Source organism: Vigna unguiculata, chromosome 3, assembly GCF_037176805.1.
Source record: "Vigna unguiculata cultivar grain cowpea cultivar isolate G323 ecotype 2 chromosome 3, ASM3717680v1, whole genome shotgun sequence".
NCBI classification, from domain to species: Eukaryota; Viridiplantae; Streptophyta; class Magnoliopsida; order Fabales; family Fabaceae; genus Vigna; species Vigna unguiculata.
Genome location: NC_140794.1, coordinates 68868525 through 68894013, shown reverse-complemented (window position 1 = coordinate 68894013; position 25489 = coordinate 68868525). Strand labels below are relative to the sequence as shown.

At 29.0% G+C, this 25489-nt stretch overlaps 2 protein-coding genes and 1 pseudogene across 4 annotated transcripts; 1 reads left to right on the top strand and 2 right to left on the bottom strand.

Moving 5' to 3' along the window:
- Nucleotides 1–695: 695 nt before the first annotated feature.
- Nucleotides 696–2317, bottom strand: LOC114175959 (putative aspartic proteinase GIP2 pseudogene; annotated as a pseudogene). The gene has a single exon (XR_014993459.1). The product of XR_014993459.1 is annotated as a putative aspartic proteinase GIP2 pseudogene (transcript).
- A 4065-nt stretch (nucleotides 2318–6382) lies between these two features.
- Nucleotides 6383–9327, top strand: DSPTP1 (dual specificity protein phosphatase 1). Of its 2 annotated transcripts, none has more exons than XM_028061682.2 (5): nucleotides 6383–6515; nucleotides 6699–6834; nucleotides 6926–7061; nucleotides 7406–7526; nucleotides 8910–9327. In XM_028061682.2, exons 2-5 carry the CDS (start codon nucleotides 6709–6711, stop codon nucleotides 9073–9075), a joined length of 549 nt encoding a protein of 182 aa, XP_027917483.1. In that variant the 5' UTR covers nucleotides 6383–6515; nucleotides 6699–6708; the 3' UTR covers nucleotides 9076–9327. The 2 variants fall into 2 exon arrangements, with proteins under 2 accessions (XP_027917483.1, XP_027917484.1); XM_028061683.2 differs by having other exon boundaries at nucleotides 6458–6575.
- A 9534-nt stretch (nucleotides 9328–18861) lies between these two features.
- LOC114177990 (heavy metal-associated isoprenylated plant protein 32-like) lies at nucleotides 18862–21157 on the bottom strand. The gene is made up of 3 exons (XM_028063634.2): nucleotides 20840–21157; nucleotides 20600–20675; nucleotides 18862–20435 (listed from the first exon to the last, which is right to left on the bottom strand). The coding sequence occupies exons 1-3, from the start codon at nucleotides 20867–20869 to the stop codon at nucleotides 19009–19011; spliced, it is 1533 nt and encodes a 510-aa protein (XP_027919435.2). The 5' UTR covers nucleotides 20870–21157; the 3' UTR covers nucleotides 18862–19008.
- Between the last annotated feature and the right edge of the window lie 4332 nt (nucleotides 21158–25489).

Below are 25489 nucleotides of genomic sequence, written 5' to 3'. Positions count from 1 at the left end.
AATTTACTTCCTCCTACCGTCTTACTCATTAAGTAACACCGTCGATTTATTTAATGTTCTTTGTATTTTTCTTATTCACAATGCAGTGTTCATTGGATCAAGACTAAAACAAACTAACTTCACTTCACATTAATTGCCATATTCTAATACCAATTCCTTTTTATACTCTTCTACGTATGTTGGTAAAATAACCCATGTGATTCAACCTTACGTGTTCTACCTCACATTATATTTCAATGTTCAAAACAAATTGAATTAAATTGTTCTTACCAACCATTTATAGACAAGTTGTTATATGGGTACAATTTTTGCATTGATAGATTATGTTTACAAATAGTAAATAATTAGAGGAAAAGAAAGTGATATGTGTAACCATCTATTTCACCTAATATCCATACACTAGTATTTGAAGTTTTGTAATAATGGAAATTTATCTCTATGCTTTCCGGTGACAAATTAGAAGTTGTTGAAATAAAAATAACTTAAATATTTAGATTTTTTTAAATAGAATAATTTGATGTATAAATTTTAATAAAAATTTAAAAAATTAATATCAATCTAATAAAAAAATCTAAATAAATCATTTTCAAAAAATAAAAAAATTAATTTAATCAAATAAAAATTAAGGATTTAATTAAATTTTGTATAAGGATAAAAGGAATAAAATAAAATTTTAGCCTATAAAATATATAGTATTAAATAATAACCGAGTTGTTATCTGTTATTGAATTTTAACGTTAACAAGATATAGGGACCCAAATTCAAAATGTGAATGACTTCGAGTAAATACAGCACGTGATAAATACGATTACAACGGCAAATGAACGAAAACTCAAACGACTCTGAAATGGGAACAGGTAGCATTGTGGAGTAAAAGGGAGGAGCTAAAACCAAGTTTTGAAGAAGCCAGATCAAACTCCACAAGATTATCCTCCATCTGATACCCTCCAATAACAATCGAAGTTGCTATGGGACTTCCTTCCAAACCCCCATCCACAAACCCAAGGCATTGCACCTTTTTGTTAACCTTCACCATTGAATTCGACCCATAGATTCTCCACTCAACCCCACCTCCAAGGACCAGATCTATCGCCGGCACATTCGCTCCAACCGTTCTTGAACTGAAGCACGCCCCAAACGGCGCCACCGAAGACACTCTCTTCATTTTCCTAACCGCCGCTTTCTTCACGAAAGCATTCACCAGAGGCCGGTAGATCGAGCTGTGCAACGTGGTGTAAGGAATAACGGTGCTGAGTTTTGTGCCGCCGTTTCCCAGTTCGTCAATAGACAACAGAGAGGTGTTAACGTTGACCGTTTTGCCGTCAACTTTGATTGACTTAACGTCGATGAAGTACTCCGAGGAAGGATCGTCGTCAAAGATGGGGCCTGTGCTATGGGGGTTGGTAACGAGGGGGGTGTAAGTTAGAAACTTGGAAGCATCGTGAGGTGGCAGATAGTAAGGACCGCCACCAACAAAGAGATCCCCGAGTTTGTTAAATTTTGAAGAGGAAGGTAAACAGAGCGCAAACTTGCGTTGAAGGTGGTATTTGGTTGCGAGTTGGGCTGGTAGTGAAACAGCAGTGTTGGCAAGGCCCAACAGTCCTTTCTTGCCGCGGGCCAGGCCCAGGAGAAAGCCCTCGACCCCAAACTTATCTGGGTAGACGCAGGAAGAGATGAAGGCTGGGACGTGCAAATTGGAGGGTGTTCTGGCACGGGTTGTGGAGTGCGCGGAGGAGAGGGTGTCTTGTCCCACATCGCCGCTGACGTAGAAGGCGCCGAAGGGGTTGAATGGTTGAACCCCGCAGGTGTTGTTGGTGCAACCCGTTTTGAGAGGGTGGTTGAGGCATGAGATGCAATCGGTGCCTTTGGCTTGGATGCAGTTCTTGGTCCCACATCGGACGGGGCGGTAGGTTGAGGAGTTGTAGTCGCTGCCACACTCGAACCATAAGAAACGTTCTCTTATGTCAATCACTAGATCTAGTGTGACCGCAGGGGTTCCCATCTCCACTGAAGTTGAGTACTGAAGGGTTTTTTGGTCTTTCTCGATGGGGAGGATAAAGGAACGGGGTTTATTAGATGGTGCATTCACTGCGAATGACGAAGAACCCAGTGAAAGCAGAGCTATGGAGAAGATGAACAAATGGATTATGCCACACCGAGTAGCCATTGTGAAAGAGCTCTGAGTTACTCCTTTGGGGTCTCTTAGTTATATAGCAGATCCAAGTGCTCTAAGATCTACTCTTCATTATTAATCAATTTTCTGGACATGTGAGTATATCAACGTATAATTGTATCTTTACATGTTCATTACTCGTGAAAATTATTATATTCTAAACCATTCAAAGTTGTTGTCTCTGGATATGAATTTTTATTCTGAGTCTTTAGCTTACAACGAAAAAGATAGTGCCATACCTTACAACACAAACTTCAACATATTTGATAGGTTAAAAGGATCCAGTTACTCTTTCAATACTACATCTTGACTTTTTAACTTGACCAGTAGTCTATAAAATGGAAGAATTAATTATTTTGAATTCAAGTTAGTTTAATTTTTTTAATTTAATTCTATTTTATTTTAACTAGATTAATCGAATTCTGTTGGTGATTGATATAAGTACTGGATTTTTCGTTTTTCTTCTTTATTTCTTCATTGATTTCCCTCGTCATTTTAACTGGAACGCATGTCCGAAGTTTGTAATGTAATAAGATCCAGAGATAATTATTGAATTCAATGTAAAATACGAAAGCCGAGATTGTTTGATTTATAATAATATATAGGTTTAATTAATAGTAAGGTACCCAATTTTTGATTGGTACTAGGGTGTCAAATTGGTACCCCCTTTTAAAAAAGTGTCAATTGCATCCCAATTTTTGAAAATTGTTTCAATTAGGTCCCTTTCAGACAGAGTTGACTAACGCCGTTAGTCAACGTGCCACGTGTCAATCTGTGGTTTTTTTGATTTTTTTTAAAAACAATTTTAATTTTTTTTAAATTTTTTTAATTTTTTTTTTATTTTAAAAAAAAAATAAAAATGCCACATGTCAAGTCCCTGTGTGTGACACGTGGCATTGTCAGTGCCACGTGGCATTGTAATGCCATGTGTCAGTGTCACTATCAGATGCCTGCCATTGTGATGATTTCGATTTAGTCTCCATTTATGTTTTTTTGTTTCAATTTAGTACCTACTTATGTGTATTTGATTCAATTTTGACCTAATAATTTTTAATAATTAAAATATTTTTTAATAAAATTAAAAGTAATTAAGTATAAAAGTTTAAAAAAAATTAAGTATTTGATATTTATATTAAAATTTAGTGGTAAAAGTCATTTTAGTACTTATAAATAGCATAACATTCATACAAATAATAAATTTGGTCTGAAATTGAGAGAAACATTATAAATATTAGTACTTAATTTTGTAAAAATATTTATACTTAATTATTTTTAATCTTATAAAAAATGGATTACAAAAATATTTTAATTATTAAAAAAAAATTGGGACAAAATTGAATCAGATACACATACTTAGGTACTAAATTGAAACAAAAAAACATATGTGGGGACCAAATCGAAATCAACACAATGACATCTAATAGTGACAATGCCACGTGGCACTGACAATGCCACGTATCACACACAGGGACTTGACACGTGGCATTTTTAATTTTTTTTTAAAAAAAAATTAAAATTAAAAAAAAAAAAAATTTTAAAAAAAAAAATCAAAAAAACCACAGATTGACACGTGGCACGTTGATTAACGGCGTTAGTCAACTCTGTCTGAAAAGGACCTAATTGAAACAATTTTCAAAAGTTAGGATGCAATTGACACTTTTTTAAAAACGGATACCAATTTGATACTTTAGTACCAAACTGGGTACCTTGAGATTAATTAAACCTAATATATATTAAATAATTAGCAAGTAGGCATGGGCGTGTAACCATGTGTAAAGCGTGATATGGACGACAATACACATGTTATAGTGTGTAAAATAATGCTACTTTTCATTCGTTTACGAGTTTTTTTTTTTTTTTCTTTAACAACTGTGCTTATAGTATTTTACAACTGTTTAAAAATATATTTTAGCTTTTCGTTCAAACCATTTCTGGTCAAATATTATACAAAAATAAATACTTTTTTTTGGCTAAAATACCTTCTAAATTGCTCCAAATTTTGTCAAATTTTATTTTAGTAATCGATTGTTTCAGTCTCCCAAATTTTAAATTTATTATTTTAATTTTAAAAAAAAGTTATTTTTTTAAATGTTTAATTACTATTTTGTTTAATTTAATCATTTTCTTTTTTAGCATTTATTAGTCCTTATTTTGCTAAATTGTATTTAATTTTCTCCTTTTTCTTGACGTTTAGATTGATAAGATGACATTGTTTGTGTTACATGGAGCGTGAATCACATGGATCTATACATATTTAACATATATTAGTTTTTCTCTAATATATAATAGAAATTATTTTAGTTACAAATTTATAAATCAATTATAAATTTTTGAAACTAGTTTAGTTACCAATAATTTTTAGTTTATAAATTAGTATCTAAATTGATCACCATAGTAACTAATTATTTTTTGTTACTAAACTGATATACAAAAAAAATAAAACAGTAAAAATGTAATTAAAAATATGATTTTTAAATATTTGATAGATCATAAAAATTTAAATATTTCATAAATAAATTTATTAAAGTCTTCTAATTGACATTATTTCCAAAATATCAGTAATATTATTAGTTTCATTAAAATATTTTATGTAACTAGTCCTTTTTATTAACAGTAAAGTTTTTTTCTTTTTACTTCTTTCACATGTTAAATAATATTTTTTTTAAGTAAGATAAAATGGATTGAGTTCAACGGACTAGTATATCAATCAATACTAAAAGATATTTATCAATGTTAAAAGAGATCGGTCGAGTTGAAGATTTCAACTTGTTAGTATGTTTTGGTTTAACCTAAAGATGTAAATATATAATAATATTATAATTTAAATCATTAACTTTTATAAATTAAGTAACAATTTGTAATAAAGTAATTTAACATTTAATAATTAATTTAATTTATCTGATTAAAAACATTAACAAATCAATTAAAATATTAAAAAATAATTTATATGATTAAATATATTTTTAATATTCATTTATATATATATATATATATATATATATATATAATTTTTAAAAGTAAAAAACAATAAAAAAATTAAAAAAAAAAATGACCGACCAATCCTTTGGCCCATCTGTAGGGGTGAATTATCATTATTCTTCTATTTTTGTTTGACACACCACTCCGATTTGTCCCGTATGTTATAGATCACTGACAGGCTGCTTCAAAACGAGTTATATTGACTCGTTTTTTCATTCAATTTTTTTTTTTTTACTAAACAACTTCATTCCTGATCCTGATTTGGTATCGACTTTTTCAATTTAATATTTATATTCTGATTAATTTAAGCTCATTTATCTCCTCCTCGGCGTACATAAAAATGTGCTTTAAAGAAAATAAACAATACAATTAATTAATATCACAATTCAATTATATATTAAAAGTATATAAATATATTTTAAATAATTATGTAAAATAAATATTTTCAAGGCGATAAAAATAACCATTTTGTTGTATAGTTCATTCACGTGGTCTTTAAATAAGATATTTTATAAGTTAGGGCTAAAACTCGTTTGTATATAAATTTAGAAATAAAACAGAGAAAATTTATGTGAAAAAGTTTTTACAATGTTTTAAGTTAGGAAGCAGTTGGTTTTTTTTTTCTTTGAAAAGTGATTACAAGATATGACAAGTTAACCATATGATTGTTACTAAAAGCTCCATTCGTCAAGTTCTCATGCATGTATAGTACAAATTTGGGTGATTTCATGTTAGATTTAATAAATTAAGATTAATTTTTATTGTAGCTTAAAATATTTTGTAATAGAACAAATTCCTATTCAAAATTCATAATCACTATAGTTCTATACCTATCTATCTCTCACTCGCAGGAGGAATAATCTATAACTATATATAAAGGGGATTCCCTCTTTTGTGTCCACATTTCATAATTCCAATTTTACCCTTTACAATTTAATTATTTATTAAATTTTTAAAAATTAATGGTTAATTTTACAAGTTTTTATAAAACTATTTATTTATCTCCTTTTTCTTTTTTCTCATACTATTCATCAACAATTATTTTTTTCATATTTTCTCCATATATTTCACTTTAATTTTTATAAATATACTTTTATTTTGTTCATTAACTTAATAACATTACAATATCATCAATTATAAATATAATTCAAAAAATGCGTACACGCAGGCACTATCGCGCCTGTGTTTACACTAGTAAACTATAAATAGGATAGGAGGTAGAAGTCACGAGTTAAAAATAAATAAATAAAGTATTACTTTATTAGAAGGATTTTGAAGATGAAGAAAAAGGGAAGAAAACAATAAGTTTGTTTGTGCTTCACAAGACAAATAGTTCACAGCAATCAATTTCGACGCTTCGTTGGTTAGTTCTTCTCCTTCCTCGCAAAACACTATATCGCATTCACATCCTTCCGCTCTAATCGTAACCTTTTTACCAGAATATTCTGCAATCAGTTTCTGTTCCGTGTTCGATTTTCGTTACCTGTTTATTTATTGATGATCAACGATTCATGTAAATATTGAATTGACGTTTATTGTTTTAAAGGGGATCAAGAATGACCTCCTCAGAGGCTATAGAACAATTTGACAAATGCATGAATGGGCAAATAGAAGTAATTGCACGGGTTTGGCATTTATTTCAAGCCTACAAAAAGGACAAAATTCCTTTCAAAATCGACGAGGTACAATTCTAATTTCATTAGGACTTCGTTTGAGTGTGTTCTGTTTGTGTTAAGGCTGTTATTCTGTTATTGCTGTGTGTTATGAATGCAGGGTCTGTATTTGGGTTCGATTGGCACTGCAGTTAACAAGGCTGCTTTGAAAGAACATAATATTACTCACATTTTGACTGTGGCTGGTAGAATACCACCTGCACATCCTGATGACTTCGTCTATAAAATTATAAACGGTATGCTTATTTTCTTTGAATCAAACTTTGTTTCGCATTTCACATCGATCTACAAATGTTTGTGACTGGTGATCGATGAACGGATTTTAGCATTGATGTAGGGTTATCTGATTGGGATTTTTTGCCATTGAAAGGGGTTTCACGACTTATAATTGAATTCAAAAGTCACGATAAATGGGATTACTCTGTGTGCTTTATGATAACAATTGTGTTTGTTTGCTATTCTGAAAGTGCATGCTTTGGCTCTGCAATGTTTTGTATGCTGTTGCGGTCAAAGTATGTAGGGTTACTATCTAGTACCGTGTCCATACTGAATGTATGATTTTGTGGGAAAATTGAGGCAGTTGTTGACAAAGACGATGAAGACTTAAAAAAATACTTCAATGAGTGTTTTGATTTTATTGATGAAGCCAAAAGACTCGGTGGAGGTGTTTTGGTTCACTGTTTCGCTGGAAGATCAAGAAGGTAGCTTCTATTCCTTTCTCCCTTGTTTACGTGCGATCACTTCCTGTTCTTGATAATTTCGTGCATTTTTATTTCTGGTTTAAATTATGCGGAACACTGTTTCACGAGAAAAAAAAAAACTAGACCCTATTAGTGTTTATAGGAACAGGGTGTAAACTGCACAACATTTCTCATGTTTTGATTGATCAAGTCAACCATTGAAAAGTACAAGGACTTAGCTGTATAGAGCTAAGTAATAAAGAAAAGAGGAGGATACTTCCTCTAACAGAAAACAGACTTACGAGTAACAGCAGCAACAGTTATTTTAACTGTTTAACTATGTAAAACTATCTCTAATAGACCCAACATATATTTCATTACCCATTGGCCTTCGGATGCTGGCTCCGATACCCACTGTAATAGAAGGTGGCACCCAATGCACAAGGCTCTTAACCAGTTAGGTCTTTGGAAGGGCGATGGAGAGGGTAGACACGGCCTTAAATCCCACGAGTGGAGAAGCCATTTCTAGGATTTGAACCTGTCATCACTAGGTCACAAGGCGGCAAATCTTACTTTAAGGTTGCACCAGGGCTCACTCCTTTTCATATAGTGATGATAACATAGAAAATCGGTTGCACATGAGTCTAAGTAACAAGTTTTACTTGAAAAGTCTGGTAAATATCTGTTTGCCTTACAATTTTGTTACAAAGATTGGATTGGGCACGATACCAATGTTCATTTTCCTTGTAAAATATCTTTACATATCTTGTTATATATGACAGTATTTCTTGAAACCTATTGTAACAAAATTTTGAACAAGTATAGTTATCATATTTGTGATGGTGTGTTGGACTTAAGTTTTCGACTGTTGTGCTAAATGTGAAATGGTTTTCATATTGAAAACTGTAAATCTGTTGTATCCTTGACTATTATTGGTATCCTTTTGTTGTTTTCTCTGCTTCATTGTTCATTTTTTTTTTTCTGGAATCTATTTTTGTATGGATGTTTCCAGTTGCATGTATTGAAATTTTTAAAGAATAATAAAGGTTCGTGTGGCATGAGTTGAATCAAATCATTATTTTTCTGGCTTCAAGGTTGTTGACTATCAAATCATTATTTCTTGCTTCGATGTTGAAGTGCTGTCAAATTTTTAAACATTTAAGAAACTAAGTTAAAGCTTAAGTTTGTTAACATACTTAAAATATAGAATTAAGGATGTAGCTTAAATTTCTAAGAGTGGTGAATTATCTCCTTCCGTAACTTCAGTTCTGCATGAAACTCTTGTTTGCATTTTAATGCCGAAATCTGAACTTCTTAAAAAAAAGATCTTGGTATATTTGTTGTTGTTTTGGTTATTGACGATGAACCGGTGAAAGTTGCTGCTAATAATGTTACACCTTGCAGTGTGACTATAGTTGTTGCATATCTGATGAGGACTCGTGGAATGAGTTTTTTTGAAGCTCTGCAACATGTAAGAAGTATACGACCAGAAGCACGTCCCAATCAGGGTTTTATTTGTCAGCTGGAGGACTTCGAAAAGTCTCTTCAAGGTGCCTCTAAGTCACGTTAGTCGCTTTATTTCAATTGCATCCTAACTTGATGCATTATTCATAAAGTCATCTGAAATATATTGAACTATTACACGTCTGAAACCATCAAGATACACATACAATTACACATGGTTGCATGTAAGGAGGTGAAATCTCTAATGATAGCTTAAACCAAGCGATTTTACGTGCACACTGTTAATCTAGTAGAATGTGCATGATAAAGAAAGTAAAGTTTTGTTTTCAAATAATCAGAACATTATACGTTTATGTTACTCTCATCTTCCCTTAAACCATATTTCACAGCCTTGTGTTTCTCTTTCGATTTTTTCGGAATCTAAATATTATTACACGGCATTATGAGGATGAAAAGTAGGTGGCTTTTGGAATAAAAAGTCTTTTTTTTTTTCAATTAATTGTTTATGGAAATGGGATTATTAAGATTAAGAATAAGAATATGATTCCTGAAGAAAATTATAAAACACATTCAGTTACGGGAAAGCTTGGTAATTTTACAATCACCTATTTATGGGAATGTTTTATTTTACCCCCATTGACAAAGTGATTAAAACATCTTTCTCTCACAAATTTTTTTTATAACCGAGGGTATTAAAACTGGGATTGTCAAACTGGTGGTCTGGCTCAAACAAGGTAGTTTCTTCCTTCAACCTCAAATTTTTATTATATTTCTCCCTTTCCAAATTGCGTAACTTAGAAGTTACTTTTTGATTTCCGGATTGTGAAATCCTAAAGTTTTTGGGATTGTGGAACCTGAAAGTCAAAAATAACTTTGGGATTGCAAATGGAGAAACTTTTTTTTTCAGACTTGAAAATCAGGAAAGGGCAAAATAAGAAAAAATTATGGAGTGAAGAAGAAAGTTATGGAGGTGCAGGAGGAAATTATACTTAAACAAATTTAGTGGTCCAACCTAATCTATATTTTAAAACGGGTCATATTTTTTATATTAGGTGCATGGGCCAAGAGATGACTTTTTAACTTAATCAAAAATAAAAAATTACAATCTGTCCATACAAAATAATTATGGAATATTATTGTTCAAAGTTCTGAAATTTAATGCTCAATAAATGCATTATACAACATCGAACATCCTGATCTAAATATTATTTGAAATAACTTTATTAATGTTTCTTACATATATGGTATGTGTAATTAAAAAAAGTAAAGGTTTATAAAACTAACCAAAAGTTCATATCACTATGAAATTGATAAACTTAATTAATGTACCACAGAATAATAATAATAACTAACCACTCTCAAGACAACACGTTTAGTATTTCAACATTTATTTATTTCAAAAATTACATCCAATTAGCTAGAATGTTTATGTAACATACTTAAAAAAATGGATCATATCTTATTGTTGGCCTCTGATATATTATTTCCTTCACTAGTTTGCTCACTAAAAGGTTATATATATCTCTTCCATTTCTTTTGCATCTAGAATTGATAATACAAAAAAGAAAAAAAAACAATTGATTGGTTTTATAACAAGCATAAGTAAATATTATAACAAATTCAATAATAATTTAATTAAAAGAGAAGGTCCAATCTGATTGTAATCATACAACTAATCACGATTACAAATGAGGGCTTGCACATTTTGGGGAATAAACAATTTCTATGCTTATTGAAGATGTGACTACCAACGACTAAATAGGGCATTTCTTCCAGCACACCATAGCCTTATTGTCTTAGGCCAGGCTAAACAAAAAATTGTTTTTATCTGGGCCTATATTTTTAAAGCTTGGCCTCTTTTTATTGATATGACAAATATTAGATGTGACTAAACTTGTTTTGAGCCTTTGTTTTTTTGAGAAATCTTGGCAATCTAAAAAAAAAAAAGTAAAAAGTAATTTTTTTAATAGAAAATTCAAAGTAAAAACTTAAAAAATAATAATCTTAATTTTTTTCTCCCTCATTTTTATATCTTAAAATCTTAAAACATATTAATTTGGAAAATGTATCTTTACAAGTCATAATTTTATTCAGTCATAATAAAAAGTGTAATCAATAGTTTTTAATGGTAAAGTTTTTTTTTTTTTTTTCTCTGGACTGACATTCGAAATACCAATAAATAACGACAACCTTGTTTGCCAAACTAACTAACATGGGGCCATTTCTTTCTGCTATAAAATATAATTTTTTATATCTTAAATTATTTATTTCAAAATATAAAATAAAAAATTATTCTAAATCGTATAATTTAGAATATAAATATATTATAGATTATACAATTTAAAATTATATATTTCAGAATATAATTTTTTATATTTTAGATTATATAATTCATTTTAAAATATTTCGTGTTTCTAATTTAAAAGAAAAAAGTCTTAAAGTTATAAAGGGTTAAGAAAAATAGACAAAAAGAACATTTAAAAAATAAAATCTTTAAAAGTGATTAGCTTGTCTCTTTAGTACCCATGGCAAGTAGAGAAAATTGATGGTTCTCTGTTCTTTAATTTGGGTATGCATTACAATAAGCGGTAATACTCCTTTTTAGGAGGAGTTCCGTTTAAGTTTATGCCTATTTATTAAAATAACTTTTTTGTTTGCTAAACATAGTCAATATTTTACTATGGATCTTAACTTGCCATTCATTTTTTCAAACAAAAGTCACAACTTTTTTTTGTTACGGTTCGTGCTAAAGTTATGAAATTTTCAGTATATATATTTATAAAAAAGAGAAAAAAAATGTTATTTTATAAAGTAAAATTAGTTGTAGATAAATTAATTTACAGAAAGTGATGACAAAAAACATTTCACATCAATTCCAACTGAAAATAAATGGTAGCACGTACCATGCATGTTGTAAGGTTTAAACCTCTCCACGACCACCCTACACACTGAAATAAGTACCACACATTTATTCACATGCCTTATCTTAATCAATGTCGAATCACATGCACTTCATTCATTCAAAATCATGGTTAGGGTTTTCCATTTACCAATTTCTAGGTCTCTTTTGCATCATTTCATCTGCAAACACCACTCATTGGTTATGTGTATGCTTAAAAATAATTTATATGAGATTAATTTATTAATTTTGATAAGTATTATCTTAAAAATTATGTTAATAATAAAGTTTATAAATAATGACAAAGGTTAAATTTCTTCTCCCCCAACATATAATGTATATAATGGTTGAATGATCTTTTTATTTTTAGTGTTGGAAAATGCACAATAAACTAAATTATATATTAGTAATGATTGCATATAAAAATTTGAATTGCATTTCAATTACAAGACCTAATTAAAATGGGAGATGGATTTTAATTTAATTTAGTTAAATTATAGAATTAAATTGAAAACTTTGAATGTTTGCAATTAATTTCACTATTTTACCCTTGAGATCTAGGAGACTGTGACTGAATAAGAAGTAATATAAATTTTACAATGGTTGAAAAAGTTGGATTCAATTCACCTATGACTCATGGTGGATGACTCCTCATCTTACCTAAAGTATTAATATCTAATTGAATTTATACTTTGAATTTTAACTTATTATATATAGTATATTATGCGAAAATTTGAATTTATAGATAACACTAATGTTAAAACTTATAAAAGTTATAATTGACTAAGATCGAAAAGTTCATATAACCTTAATCCATTATATCAAAATCCAACGTTTCTCTAATAAATTAAATTGTCACTTTATTTTAAGAAATGAAATTTGAGCACACTAATGTAAACAGAGACAATTGGACATATTTAAAAGATAAAAGATTAAACATATCTTTCCTCTATTTAATTAATTCATTATAACAATAAAAGGAAAACCAATTTTTTTATAATATTTATAATATATAAGGAGATATATTTTTTTTCTTTATATTTCGTTATTATTTCAGTTTTATTTTTAATTATTTTAAAAATTAATTATTTTATAAATAATTTATCTTTTAATTATTATTTTAAAAACTTATTTCATCTTTAACCAATTATTTTAAAAATTTCTCTTATATATATATTATTTTTCTAATTTTATATTTAACCTATTTTAAAAATTAAATATATTTTTTTTAAAATTTTAACTCAAACTTTTATAAAAATTAAAAAATATAAATACATAGGTGCAACAGTGCCGTCACGTGAGTGTTTTCGCCAGTTTTACATTAATCTTCCATAAATGTTACATGTTGCTAAATTAATTTATAAAATATTTGTTATGTTTTTGTAAAGAAAAATGGCATTTACTTAGCGCATTATTAGTGGGAAGTGAAAAGTATGATGAAAGAAAGAAAGTGTGATACACACACATCTTATCATTTTCCATCTTCCTCCTCCAACCAACCTTCTCTTATCTTCTCTCAATTATTACTATATGGACCCATTTATCACTATTTATTATCACTGCCACTGCATATTCAATAGACTCATCTATAAACCAACAAATTCCTTTTTATCTCACACTTTCACTTCAAGAAAAAAAAAAATCACTAGAATATTGAATCTCAAAATTTTATATTAAGTGGTATCAAAATCTTAATAATAGTCAATTGCCAGTAAATCCTATAAAAAATGTTCTAGTAAAAAATCAAACTCAACATGACTCAACAATTCAAATCTTAATTGAGTCCTTTCTTGTCCAAACATAGTCTGAATTAAGACATAATAGTAGAATATTAACTTGAGAAAATTAAGACTTTAAAGTCTATATTTAATAATCAAATTTTGATTGAGTTTATCAGCATTACATCTAAAACGACAAACGTCAAAAGGTTATTATTATATTTTTTATCAAATATATTTTTTGTTCCTTAATTTTTAGTGAATTTTAAAATTAATTCATTTTAAAACTTTGAACCAATTTATATGTAAATTTAGTCATTTTAATCAAATATTGTTAAATTTATTTAACATTTCAAAACACGTTTCACGTTTCATAATAATATTTGACTTAACATTAGAACAAAAATGTGTCAAACAGTATAAACAACTCAAATACAATCCTTTGATACTAATATGCGTACGAAACATCAAGCAAACCTAACAAAATTTGATTAAAATGATTAAATTCACATATTTCGAAAGATGAAAACTAAATTAATCCAAAATTTCAAAATAAATTAATTCTAAAATTTACTAAAAGTTAAAGAACAAAAACATATTTAACATTTTTTTCACCAAGAAACGAGATTTTTAAAATTAAATAATATGAATTTTAATAAAAGTAATCTTAAATTATAGAACTACTGTATTATATATTTACATCATTTATCATTTAATTAAATTTTACATTTTTAATAAATTAAAATATTTTTAATTGAATTTTTATTAACTATTTAAAAATTTTATATTTTTTAATTGAATTTTTGTTGTTTAATATAAAATTTGTAAATATCTAATAAAAAATTTAATAAAGACTTAGTTAAAAATATATAAAGTTATCACATTTAATTAAATTTATTTCTTTCTGAAAAAACGTATTTTAAATTATTTGAATAAATCTTACACTGAAACGTGTCTTATAGAAAGAGATAATAGTGACTTATATACACGTTTGATTCGATTAATATCTAATAGATTCAAGTTAATTCAATATTATAATAAAATTAAATTTACGTTATGGTCTTTATGTTTTATCTTCATTTATTGTTTATTTTATATAAATCTTAAATACTATTCATTATTTATTTTATTTTATATTTAATCTTTATAGTTACCATTACATCATATTATTATTTTTATCTAAAATAGGATTAAAAAAAATAGGTATTTGGAAATATAAAATAAGATTATTAGCTGCGATGCAATGTGAGATAATAGTGTATTTAAGGATTATAAAATAAATTGAATACGAAACATAAGATTAGACCGTTTAACTCACGATTTGTCTAATCCATCAATCTCACTGATTCAGATGAATTCATCTGTTCTTAGTCTGAAAGAAAGTGGCTTAGTTCAATTCATTATTAAGTTATACGAATCCATCTATTTCAAAATTAAAAAATTCCCTTAAAAAAACATTTTTGAAGATTTCTTTCATACATTTAACAAAATAATATATGCAAATTACGACTCTATGGTAAAGAATTATTATTCTACAAAATACATAATAAAGTAAAGGAATCACACAATTCACCATCTCATTTCTCAAAATTAATTAGCTTCATTTTAAAATTTTAATATTATTTTGTCTATCAACTTAAATTTAATTACAAGATCTAAATTAACATTAAATTTAAGTTATATTATTTTTACGAGTCTTTATCAATCAACATACAAAATATGATTGAAAACAAATATTTGTTTGGTGAGGTTTCTATTGTAGATAAGTTTACATGTGAGTCCATCCACCAAGTAATTATTAATATTCATTTTTTGCTATTCAAGTCTTCAAATGATTTACGTTTATTTCAATAAAATAAAATACAACACTGCTGGTGTTTGACTATGGAGGCAAGTTAAACGTTTCTGATTATTTAAGTAACGTTTTCTTCATTTTTTTCACGGGTTAGGAGAAAAACTAAACTGAATTGAATTAATATTAAATTGAATTGAACTCCTATAGAATAGTTTACCTTTTTTTTTTTTGTTCTGGATTAAATTATTTTTAAGTGTAGTGTTTTAAAACTAAACTATGGTCGTAATGAAACTATTAAAACTGAACTAATCTTTATTTTTTATTTTTTATTTACTTAAAAGCACTATATTTGATAAATTAACAACTCTGTTCTGTAACCGTCTTCCTCTTTAGCATTGTCTTTATTTGGAGGCAGCTTCAAGCAAAAAAAAATCTTAATCAATAAAATGGGTGAATATAGCGTGATACACTTTCTTTGTAAAGAATGAAATGTTTAGAAGATGTGCATGGAAAGTTAAGCCTTAATTGATTCTTTATTTATATCTTCATAAAGGATACCCTAATCGAATCTGGATTTAATAAGAGAATTAGTAATAAAAGAATTAGCAGAAAAATAGTATGTTTGGGACAAAAATATTGAATTTATCCTTACAAGTTGGGGACATAGAATCGGACTTTAGGGTAGGTGTCCCCTCGTAGGAGTATGGACCATTTTAGGTTAAACTGCAGCGGTGGCTCTTATCTCATCTTCCCACCTCCCACTAAATTCCATTCCCTTCTTAAACACATGCATTTTCACCAATCAATGCCTATGCCTCAAACACATGCAATATTAAATAATGCAACTTATCATTAAATAATTCAACACATTTACACTAATGCAAATCATTTACACTAATACAATACAAAAAATTTAGTAGATAATTTGAAGTAAGATTTAAGAGTTAAGAGTTAAGGCTAAGGGTAATTTAAATATATCTTTTTTTTAATTGTGAAAAATGGAGAAGTAGTTTTGAAGATTAATTATTATTCCCCTTAACCTTAATTGAGAGTTTGTTTTGGTACATCTAATAATTTTATATTACTCACGAGTTGAAGTAAGAGTAATTTACCTTTTAAGATGCTTTTTAAAGATAAAATTGTGATAGGAGTTTCAGATTACAAAATGGACATTACCTCTCAAATATGATGATCGACTTTGATGATATTATGTTAACAAACTTGAAATTGGAAGAATAGTTAAAAATAATGATTATCTTCGTATATATAGGTTAAGTCCTTCATCTATTTATAAGTTGTCTTTATTTTCAATTCTCACATAGGTAGACAAAATTAAATATCTTATTTTGTTTGGATTGAATTATATCAAAACCTTAAATCATACAACTTCTAATGGTGTGATCTCTTTTTTTCTTTTATTGCAAATTGTTTCAATTGTTAGTGATACATACTTGCTCATATGCAAATCATTGTTGTTAAATCATACTACATATAAGTCCCTACACATACAATCTAAATACTTATTGAATACTCTTACACGACTTTTATATTAGTCAATTCGTTAGCAATCAGATTAAGTCGATGAGTATAATTGATTTGAGAATGGTAAACAAATTCACTTTAATATTGAATTGGTGTTATCATATATTTAAAAGAAATGTATTCAATCAGCTCCTTCATAAGATATATACTTATCAAATTATGTAAGAAATAGATGATAAAGATGAATTTGGCATGAGTTTCAATATCTCATTTTCATCTATATTATTATTTTCATCAAAAAATGAATATATTTGTATTTCTATTTTTACTCTCTTTTTTAATATTATAAACATCAACTAAATAAGTTTTCTACAAAAAATAAAAATCATAAAAAATATTATTAAAAATTTAATATCGAAATAATATCTAATTTTTTTTCTCCTCCCCAATATCAAGTATAGGTATTTAAGATATTATATATATATATATATATATATATATATATATATATATATATATATATATATATATATATATATATATATATATATAACATATCTATTCCACCTTATATCCAATTTAGAAAATAAAATATCACCCATCCTCATGTACTTAGTTAATATAGAAATTTTCCTTTAAAATCATAACAAATTTAAATAATACACATAGGACAAGTTTATTTACATAAATTTATTTATTTGGATTTGAGAATATGGAAAAATATGAAAATTAAGGGACAACTAGTAAAAAATGATATTGTTTAAATTAAGAAAAAAGTTATATAAAGTAAATGAAAAGTTTATGAAGCATTATGATTCATTTGATGATGTTATCATATATATATATAAAGATTTTTTTTTTGCGTTTTACATTTATTTTCCAAATTTATCATTTAAATATATTTTTTAAATTAAAAAAATTATTTTATGAATTTTATCATTTCTTTTAAAAAAAATTCAATTTGACTTTTTTTTAAATTTAATATTTTTAATTATAAAATCACCTAAAAAAATTAAAATTATTTATATTTATTTTATAATCTATGTTATTACATAAAAGAAATTATCTGTTTAGTATTAATTTTGTTTAATTTTGTCCTTCAAGTGGTAGTTATTTACTAATTCAACCATTTCTTTAACTTAAATAAATAAAAATTATTTATAAAATAAATAAAAACTATATGTAACCAAATTGTAAAAATTATTTACATATATTTTTATAATTATAATTTCATTATTTTTTAATTAACATTAATAAATATTATTATTATTTAGTATTTCTTTTGTTATTAACTATGTAGAATAGCAGAAGATAATTATAAAAACGTATATATGTTTAAAAATGGAGGTTGAGCAGGTTCACATGCGGTCCATCGACTTCACATTCCGATATCCCTCACCCACCCAACACTTGGATCATCTCCTAAACTCCTTGCCTTAAAATATTCCTCAATTGAACCCTTCAACGGACCAGATCATCCCATCATAATCATAATCATGATCATCAAGTGTCCAATCCCATCCATGATGATCAGTGGGACCACACTCTTCACCCGGTTCATCCTGTGTGGCGGAGTGTCAACGGCTTTAGATTTTGATAATATAAAGTAGTTATGATGTTCGTCTGAAGCCCCTGCATCTGCATCACTCTCACTGCTTAGTTCCACAGTCAACCCACACTTGCTTTTGCATTTGCATTATTGCCTTCAGTCAAATAATTCAGCTTCTCCCCTATCTACTCTACCAAATTCTAATTTTAATAATACTATATAAACCTTCACGAGATCAATTTCACTTCTGACCCCACCCTCGCTTTCTTTTCATACTCCCAATACATTACAAAACACTCTATTCCTGTGGGTCCTAATTGCCTAACTCTCACTCTCGCCATGGATTAACACGACAACATAATATGCACTTCAAAATCTTTTAAAACAACAATAATAAAAATAGTATTAATTATATTATAAAATCTATAGAACTAGAGGAATGAAAGGGATGAAAGAAAAATAAGATACTACAATTATGAAACTGATTTGCATTGTTGTATAATATAATAATATAGATCTGAAAATGAGAAACTTGCGAAGAAGAAGATATGCAGAAGGCGCATGAGATGGGATCTGTGATGGATTCAGATTCAGATTCACATTACGTTGCAGCTAGAGGTGTTCTCGTCGCTGAAAAAGTGGGTGTAAGGGTCTGGAGGAGGGTAGGGATAGGGAGGGTACATGTAATTCACTGCCGGCGGAGGCCGGGCGTACATCATTGGCTGGAATCTCTCATTTCCCATCATTCCACCCATCTGTTGTTGTTGTAACTGCTGCTGCTGTAACTGTTGTTGATGCTGTAACTGTTGTTGTTGCTGCTGTAACTGTTGCTGATGTTGTAAAAGTTGTTGCTGCTGGAAAGGGTTTCCAGCCATTCCATTCGGACCACCACCACCTTGAAAGTATCCGCCGCCATTGACCGACGCTGCCGGAAGTCCCTGCACGGCAGGGATGTTCTGCATTGACATGTTCATGGGACCCACATTCGGCCCAGACATAGCATGGGGACCACCACCACCACCCATGTTTCTGAATCCAGGGTTCATTGGTGGTTGAACACCAACTCCACCCATCGGATTGCCTTTCTTACCCCCATTCATGTTCATGTTATTGTGAATGTTACCTCCTCCTCCTCCTCCGTTGTTATTCTTGTTCCCTCCACCACCGTTTTTACCCTCCAATGCACCACCTCCGTTTTTACCACCACCATTGTTGCCACTTTTGTTACCCCCACCCTGGTGGCCACCACCCATGCTGACTCCGCCGCCGCCACCACCTTTTTGTCCTCCCCCATGCGCCTGAAAAGGAACAGGTCCTGGACCTTTCTTTCCAGCAACATTATTGACAGCCTTGGGGACATTCATCATCTGTGGTGGTAGTTTCATTTTGTTAGGAGGAAGCTCATCCATTACATCATCTTCGTCGTCATCATCAAACTCTTCGTCAAATTCGTCGTCATCGTCAAAATCATCCAATTCGTCGTCTTCGGTGAAGTCTTCGTCATCCTCCGGAATATCAAATTTAACAGCTTTGGGGTTGGGGTTGTGAGGGGGCAGCTTGAGGTCCTTGAATTGAGGGATGTTCAGATCTTGAAACCCTTTCATCTGCTGAAGTTGTTGTAGCTGTTGCTGGAGCCGCTGCTGCTGCTGGAGCTGCTGGAGCTGTTGCTGCTGCTGCAGCTGCAGTTGCTGTTGAGGATTTGGTCCTTGTTGTTGACCACCACCACCACCACCTTTGGGTTGGTTATTTCCACCACCACCACCACCCTTGGGATTCTGACCTTTGTTGTTCTGGTTGTGGTTTCCCATACCTTTGAGGTGTTCAATTTGCATGTTCTTGACCTGGTTGGCATTGGCAGGGTGGTTCTGGTTATTATTGTGATTGTTGCTGGGTTTAGGTGCGGCGCCCCAGAGTTCTGCATGTTTCCCTGATTTCGCAAGCTTCTTGATGAGAAGGTTGGGGTCCACATTGCCCGAAACCGTCACCTTCCCTTGCTCAGCATCGATCTGTGTGGTGAACACACCTGTGAAACAAGCAAACAAACGGTGTATTCAAGGCTTGTTTCACAGAGATGAGACGGAGATTTTGTTTTCTTCTTCACACAATAAATGAAAGCACCGACATTTCCAGAAGCAAAAAAAAAAGAGTGAAATCACAACAAAGGAATTACTGTGATAATTACCATACCATCAATTTTTTGCAAGATTTTCTTCACTTTCTGTCTGCACCCATCACAGTGTATGTTCACTTTAAGAACACATTTCTGCATGCACAAGAAATCCCACAATCCCAAACAGAATATAAACAAAAGTTTCATGTTTAACAAAGAAGAATGACAAAACCATAAATGTCCGAAATACATTAATCACAGCAATTAAGAACAACAAAAGATAAAAAATGGGTCTGAAGATGCCATGGATTTGTTACCTGTATCTTCAAGAATTCCTCTTTACTCATGTCTCACACCCCAACAAACAAAAAGATTGTAACTTGCAGAACAGCGCAAAAGGGAGGCGATAGATCTGAGGAGCAAATGACAGAAGGGGTAATAGAGGGTCTTTGTTTGGGAAGCAAACATAGAGGAAATGACAGAAAAGAAATGGTTTTGTGGGTCTCCGAGAAGAGACAGGAGCCTAACCAGCGGTTGGCTCAGAGTTTGAGAGAGAGAGAGTGAGGTGTAGTCATTGGGAAAAAAGAGGGGCAAGCAAAGCAGAAGAGAGAAAAAAAAAATGAAAGATCAGAACAGCACAGAGAGAATGGTGCCTCCAAGCTTTTGTTCTTTATTTATTGGTATTTTGGTATGAAATGTAGCTACTACTAAGGAGGAGCCTCTGTAATGGTATTAAGAGGGTAACTCCAGAATGAGGTTTGGCTTGGAGGAGAATCTACTTTAACCACACTTGGGTTTTCTATTTTTCTCTTTCATGGTTTGGTTTTGGCTTGGCTTGAAGACTGTGAGGTGGGAATGCTTAAAAAATCATAAATGACAATGAAGGAGAGGAGAGAGAAACAGTATATATCTGATGTGAGTTTTTGTTTTTTCGATATTTCTTGCCACACTAATTATTACCAAATGCTGGTGAACTGTGTCAGATTTTAAAAACACAAATGAGTGAGAATGATAGAATTAATTTTAATCAGTGGCTTCCTTGGTAAATTAACTTTCTCTATGACTGCATTATGGTACATTTGCATTGCACCCTTCTCTTCTCTTCTCTTTCAACACGCTTTCCTCAATTTGGGGTCAAAACACTTGAGCGTTCTCAAGAAATTTTTGTTGAATCTATTCATAAAATATCCAACAAGCAACGCATCACATGTTCTTCAAACTCTAAACTGTAACGCCGCATGGTTTTATTAAACATTTCTCAACTCTCTTAACTTTTTATTTTATCTTTTAATATAATTAATTAACTTTGCCGCTGTTAAACAGAGTTAAAGTTTTCACAATTTATTTGTTCACAACGATCCTAAAATTAAATTAAAATAATCATTTCCTGAGAATCCTTCAAATAATTAATTTCACAATTCTATTATTCAATTAATCAATCCTTAAAAATTCGATAAATTTATGACGAACTATTGAAAAGGTTTTAAGTCTTGTAAGAATAGTACATTTTTTATGAGTCTAGAAATCAAGGAAAAGCTCTTTTATTTTGGTTTTGTTCCTTTTGAAAGAAAATAATTGTGTGTATATCAGAAAGTGTATATTTAATGCACGAGTTAGATAGATAGTATATGTATTTATTGTTGGGTGAATTCCATTATTCAATTGCCTATAATTGGCAAACAAGGAAATGCATTATAGAGGAGACTTATCTTATCCTATATCAGACAATGTCACGTTCAATTAAAAATAGTAACATTCACTACTCTTTTTCTAAAAAAAATTGATTGTTGGCATATACTAATGTAAGTGCGTTACCTATTAATAATTTGATAAAAATATTATTTTCAAGAAGACTCGGATATTAATTTAGGTTTTTGTAAAAAAAATATCTAAAATCTAAAGTACATTTTTTGTTTAAATGAAGACAATAAAACTTAAATATAGTCATCTTTCAAATCTAAAATCTAAATATAATTTTTGTATAAACATTTTTTATTTTTAGTTTTCACATATTTTAGTATTTCATTTTTATTTTATATATTTTACATGTTTTTTATGTTTTATTATTTAAGTTTTATGTATTTTCTATTTTTCTTATAGAAAGTAATAGCACACAATTTTTTATTTTATTTTTTATAAAATAATTATTCATTTGTAAATATTTTTTAATAGATAAATTAATATTATTGTTAAGATTTTAAAACGTTTATATAGGTCATATTAAAATATCTTTCTCTCCTCTGGGTATTATGCAAAAACATTTGTCTTTGAAAGACTTTTTCTCCTTAACAGACATTGTTTTCCGCGTGTTTGTTTAACACTTTCCTAGGTGAAAAAAAATTAAAAAGATGAATTATTATATAAAAGATATAATGAATTATTTTTTAATAAATTCTTATATTAAAATAAATAAAATTAAGATACTAAAATTATAAACAAGATAAACTTGATTTATTTAAATTTTATCTTAATATATTTTCATTGAAATGTAACTTTTTATTTAATAAATTTTATTTTGTTTTAAATTTAAATTTAATTTATATTTTGAAAATTTAATTTTAATATTAAATTATTTTATAAATTATTCTTTATATATTAATATTCAATAAATTTTATTTTATCATATCAATTAAATTTACTACAAACCTTTATTTCATTTTTTGTTATCTTTTCTTTTACCTAATTTCACTTTTCTACTTTATTTCTTTTGTTTTTTGATTCAGATCCGCTGTTAATCAAAATACACTTTTAAAGATGGAAATGAAAAAAAAATTAAAAAAAAATAAGAAGTAAATTTGAGTAGAAATTTTATAAATAATTTGACTCATTTAATAAAATAAAAAATTTATTTTAAAATGATAAAATTTTACTACTATCAAAATAAGAACAGTGGTGTTCTCCAATACATTTTATAAAAAGAACTTGTAATGACATTTAATATGATTAGTAAAACTAATTTTTTCATATTTTTTATTTTTACTTTTAATATGACATTTTATTAATTTTATTCATCTATGTTTTTGGTCATCAGTATATTTATGAGTTTGAATAATAAAAAACAAGTCTATAATTTTCTTATACATTATAAATTAGACTGCTAAAAAACTTTAAGAAAATAATATACTCGACTTGTCAGTATTCAGTTTTGCTAAACTTTCTCGAATTTTAGATGTAAGTTTACAAAGGTCATTCAATTATTTTATTTATTATGTATTGAAATAGTTAATAAATATAAAATAATATAAATCAGCAAGCTTACGGTATAATTTTTTATTTTATTTTATCAATAAATATATTTATAGACGAGTAGTTAATTATAATATAATTTTTTATTAACCTAGAACATCTCTATTTTTATTTATAGATAAATTATTTGATTAAAAATATAGTTTTATGGTTTTTTTTTACCATGATCCTACATTACATATTAAATTATCTTCAACCAAAATTAATATAAAATTATGTACTTTTAGACAAGTTCAGGTGGTTTTAGTTTTTTTTTTCCTTTGCAATAAGATTTCTTAGTTGCTTAATGAATGGTAGTTACTTTCTCTAATGTTTGAAAAAAAAATGTCAACCAATTTATATAATCTCTACAAAGTTTTTACCTTGGTGCGGCTCCATATGTTTTAATGACCAATAAGGTTTTTTTTAAATAATTGTGAACATAGTCTCACTTTAGCACAGTTAACTTAGATGTTAGATTTTTCTTCAACCATTTTTTTCCGTTCTGATTTGAAATAATTGGTTAGACAGTGAACATGGGTTGATCCGGATTCATATGATTCAGATAAATACAAAAACGTTAAACATCATTATCGAACACCAGTAGACACTTGAACTCAGTTTCCTTTCAATTTAACATTAAATACTTATTAGGTCATTGTAGTTCCACATAACATCATTTTCGAACAGCACATAATTTTTTCTACCATCCATTAACTGCATTTTTTGTCCATACTTTAGCATAGCCTTTAACTTTAGTTTTTTCCCAAATCTATGCCTTCGGGTAGGTTTTAACCACCTTCAGAAAACTATTTATTTTATCTATTATTGTCTGAGTAATGCTTTTAAAAATTAAAAATCTTCCATAAACTCAAATTAGTTAGTATCCCCTTTTATTCTTTTCCTCATAGCAGAAATTATTTATCATTAGAAAAAAAAGTGTCCTTTTGGGCACTAATGAACAAATGAAGGAAATATTCCATGTAAACTGAAGACAGAAGATAGTTATTATATGTGTTAGAACTGTATAAGGAGAAAAATAAAATAGTAAAACTACTCCACCACACATTATGCACATTATGAATATATTATTATATGTATTTGGCAGAAAAAGTGAAAATCGCCGCATTTGGAATAGTGTGGGACCGCCAGAATTTATGGGTTCTTTTCCTTTGTGTTGGTGCTAAACTTGTGAAATGAAAATGGAGTTGTAGCTGGTCACGTTTTCATGGGCAACTAATTAATAATAAAGTGAACCTGATTAAATCATGGAAGCACTACTTTAACAGCAAATTAGGTGGAAGAAAGCAACCGAAAACTAGGTAACCCTCGAAGAATCACGTTCTGTTTTTTTTTTTTTTTCTTTTTTTTTTTCATTCTCCTTCCTTCAAGCTTTCTCTAGCAAACCGAATTATTATTATACTTCTTAAAAGCCTAAATCGTGATCTTTTTTTCCCTTTATGGCTTTGAACATGTCACTTTAGCCATGAGAGAGTGTTTGAATGAACGGTGGTGAGAAAGGAAACATAGCAAATTGGTTTTCCTCGGCCTTGGTTTGAAGAAAGAGACATGGCACTTATTTTGTATAACAAGACATGGACTTTTTTCACGAGTGACAGGTGTACGTTGTTTATTATGTCACTGGAAGCATAAGAGCTTAATTTGAACATATCTATAGGGTGAGGTTAATAATTAGTGTTTGATATATGGTGATGGTGGTGGACTTTCCTGAACTCAAAGGC

Coding starts and splice junctions, on each gene's coding strand:
- LOC114177990 (XM_028063634.2), bottom strand. CDS start 20,869: ATGAGTAAAGAGGAATTCTTGAAGATACAG. Junction 20,676..20,839: donor AGGAATTCTTGAAGATACAG/GTAACAAATCCA, acceptor TTGTGCATGCAG/AAATGTGTTCTTAAAGTGAA. Junction 20,436..20,599: donor AATCTTGCAAAAAATTGATG/GTATGGTAATTA, acceptor CTTGTTTCACAG/GTGTGTTCACCACACAGATC.
- DSPTP1 (XM_028061682.2), top strand. CDS start 6,709: ATGACCTCCTCAGAGGCTATAGAACAATTTGACAAATGCATGAATGGG. Junction 6,835..6,925: donor TTCCTTTCAAAATCGACGAG/GTACAATTCTAA, acceptor TTATGAATGCAG/GGTCTGTATTTGGGTTCGAT. Junction 7,527..8,909: donor TTCGCTGGAAGATCAAGAAG/GTAGCTTCTATT, acceptor TACACCTTGCAG/TGTGACTATAGTTGTTGCAT.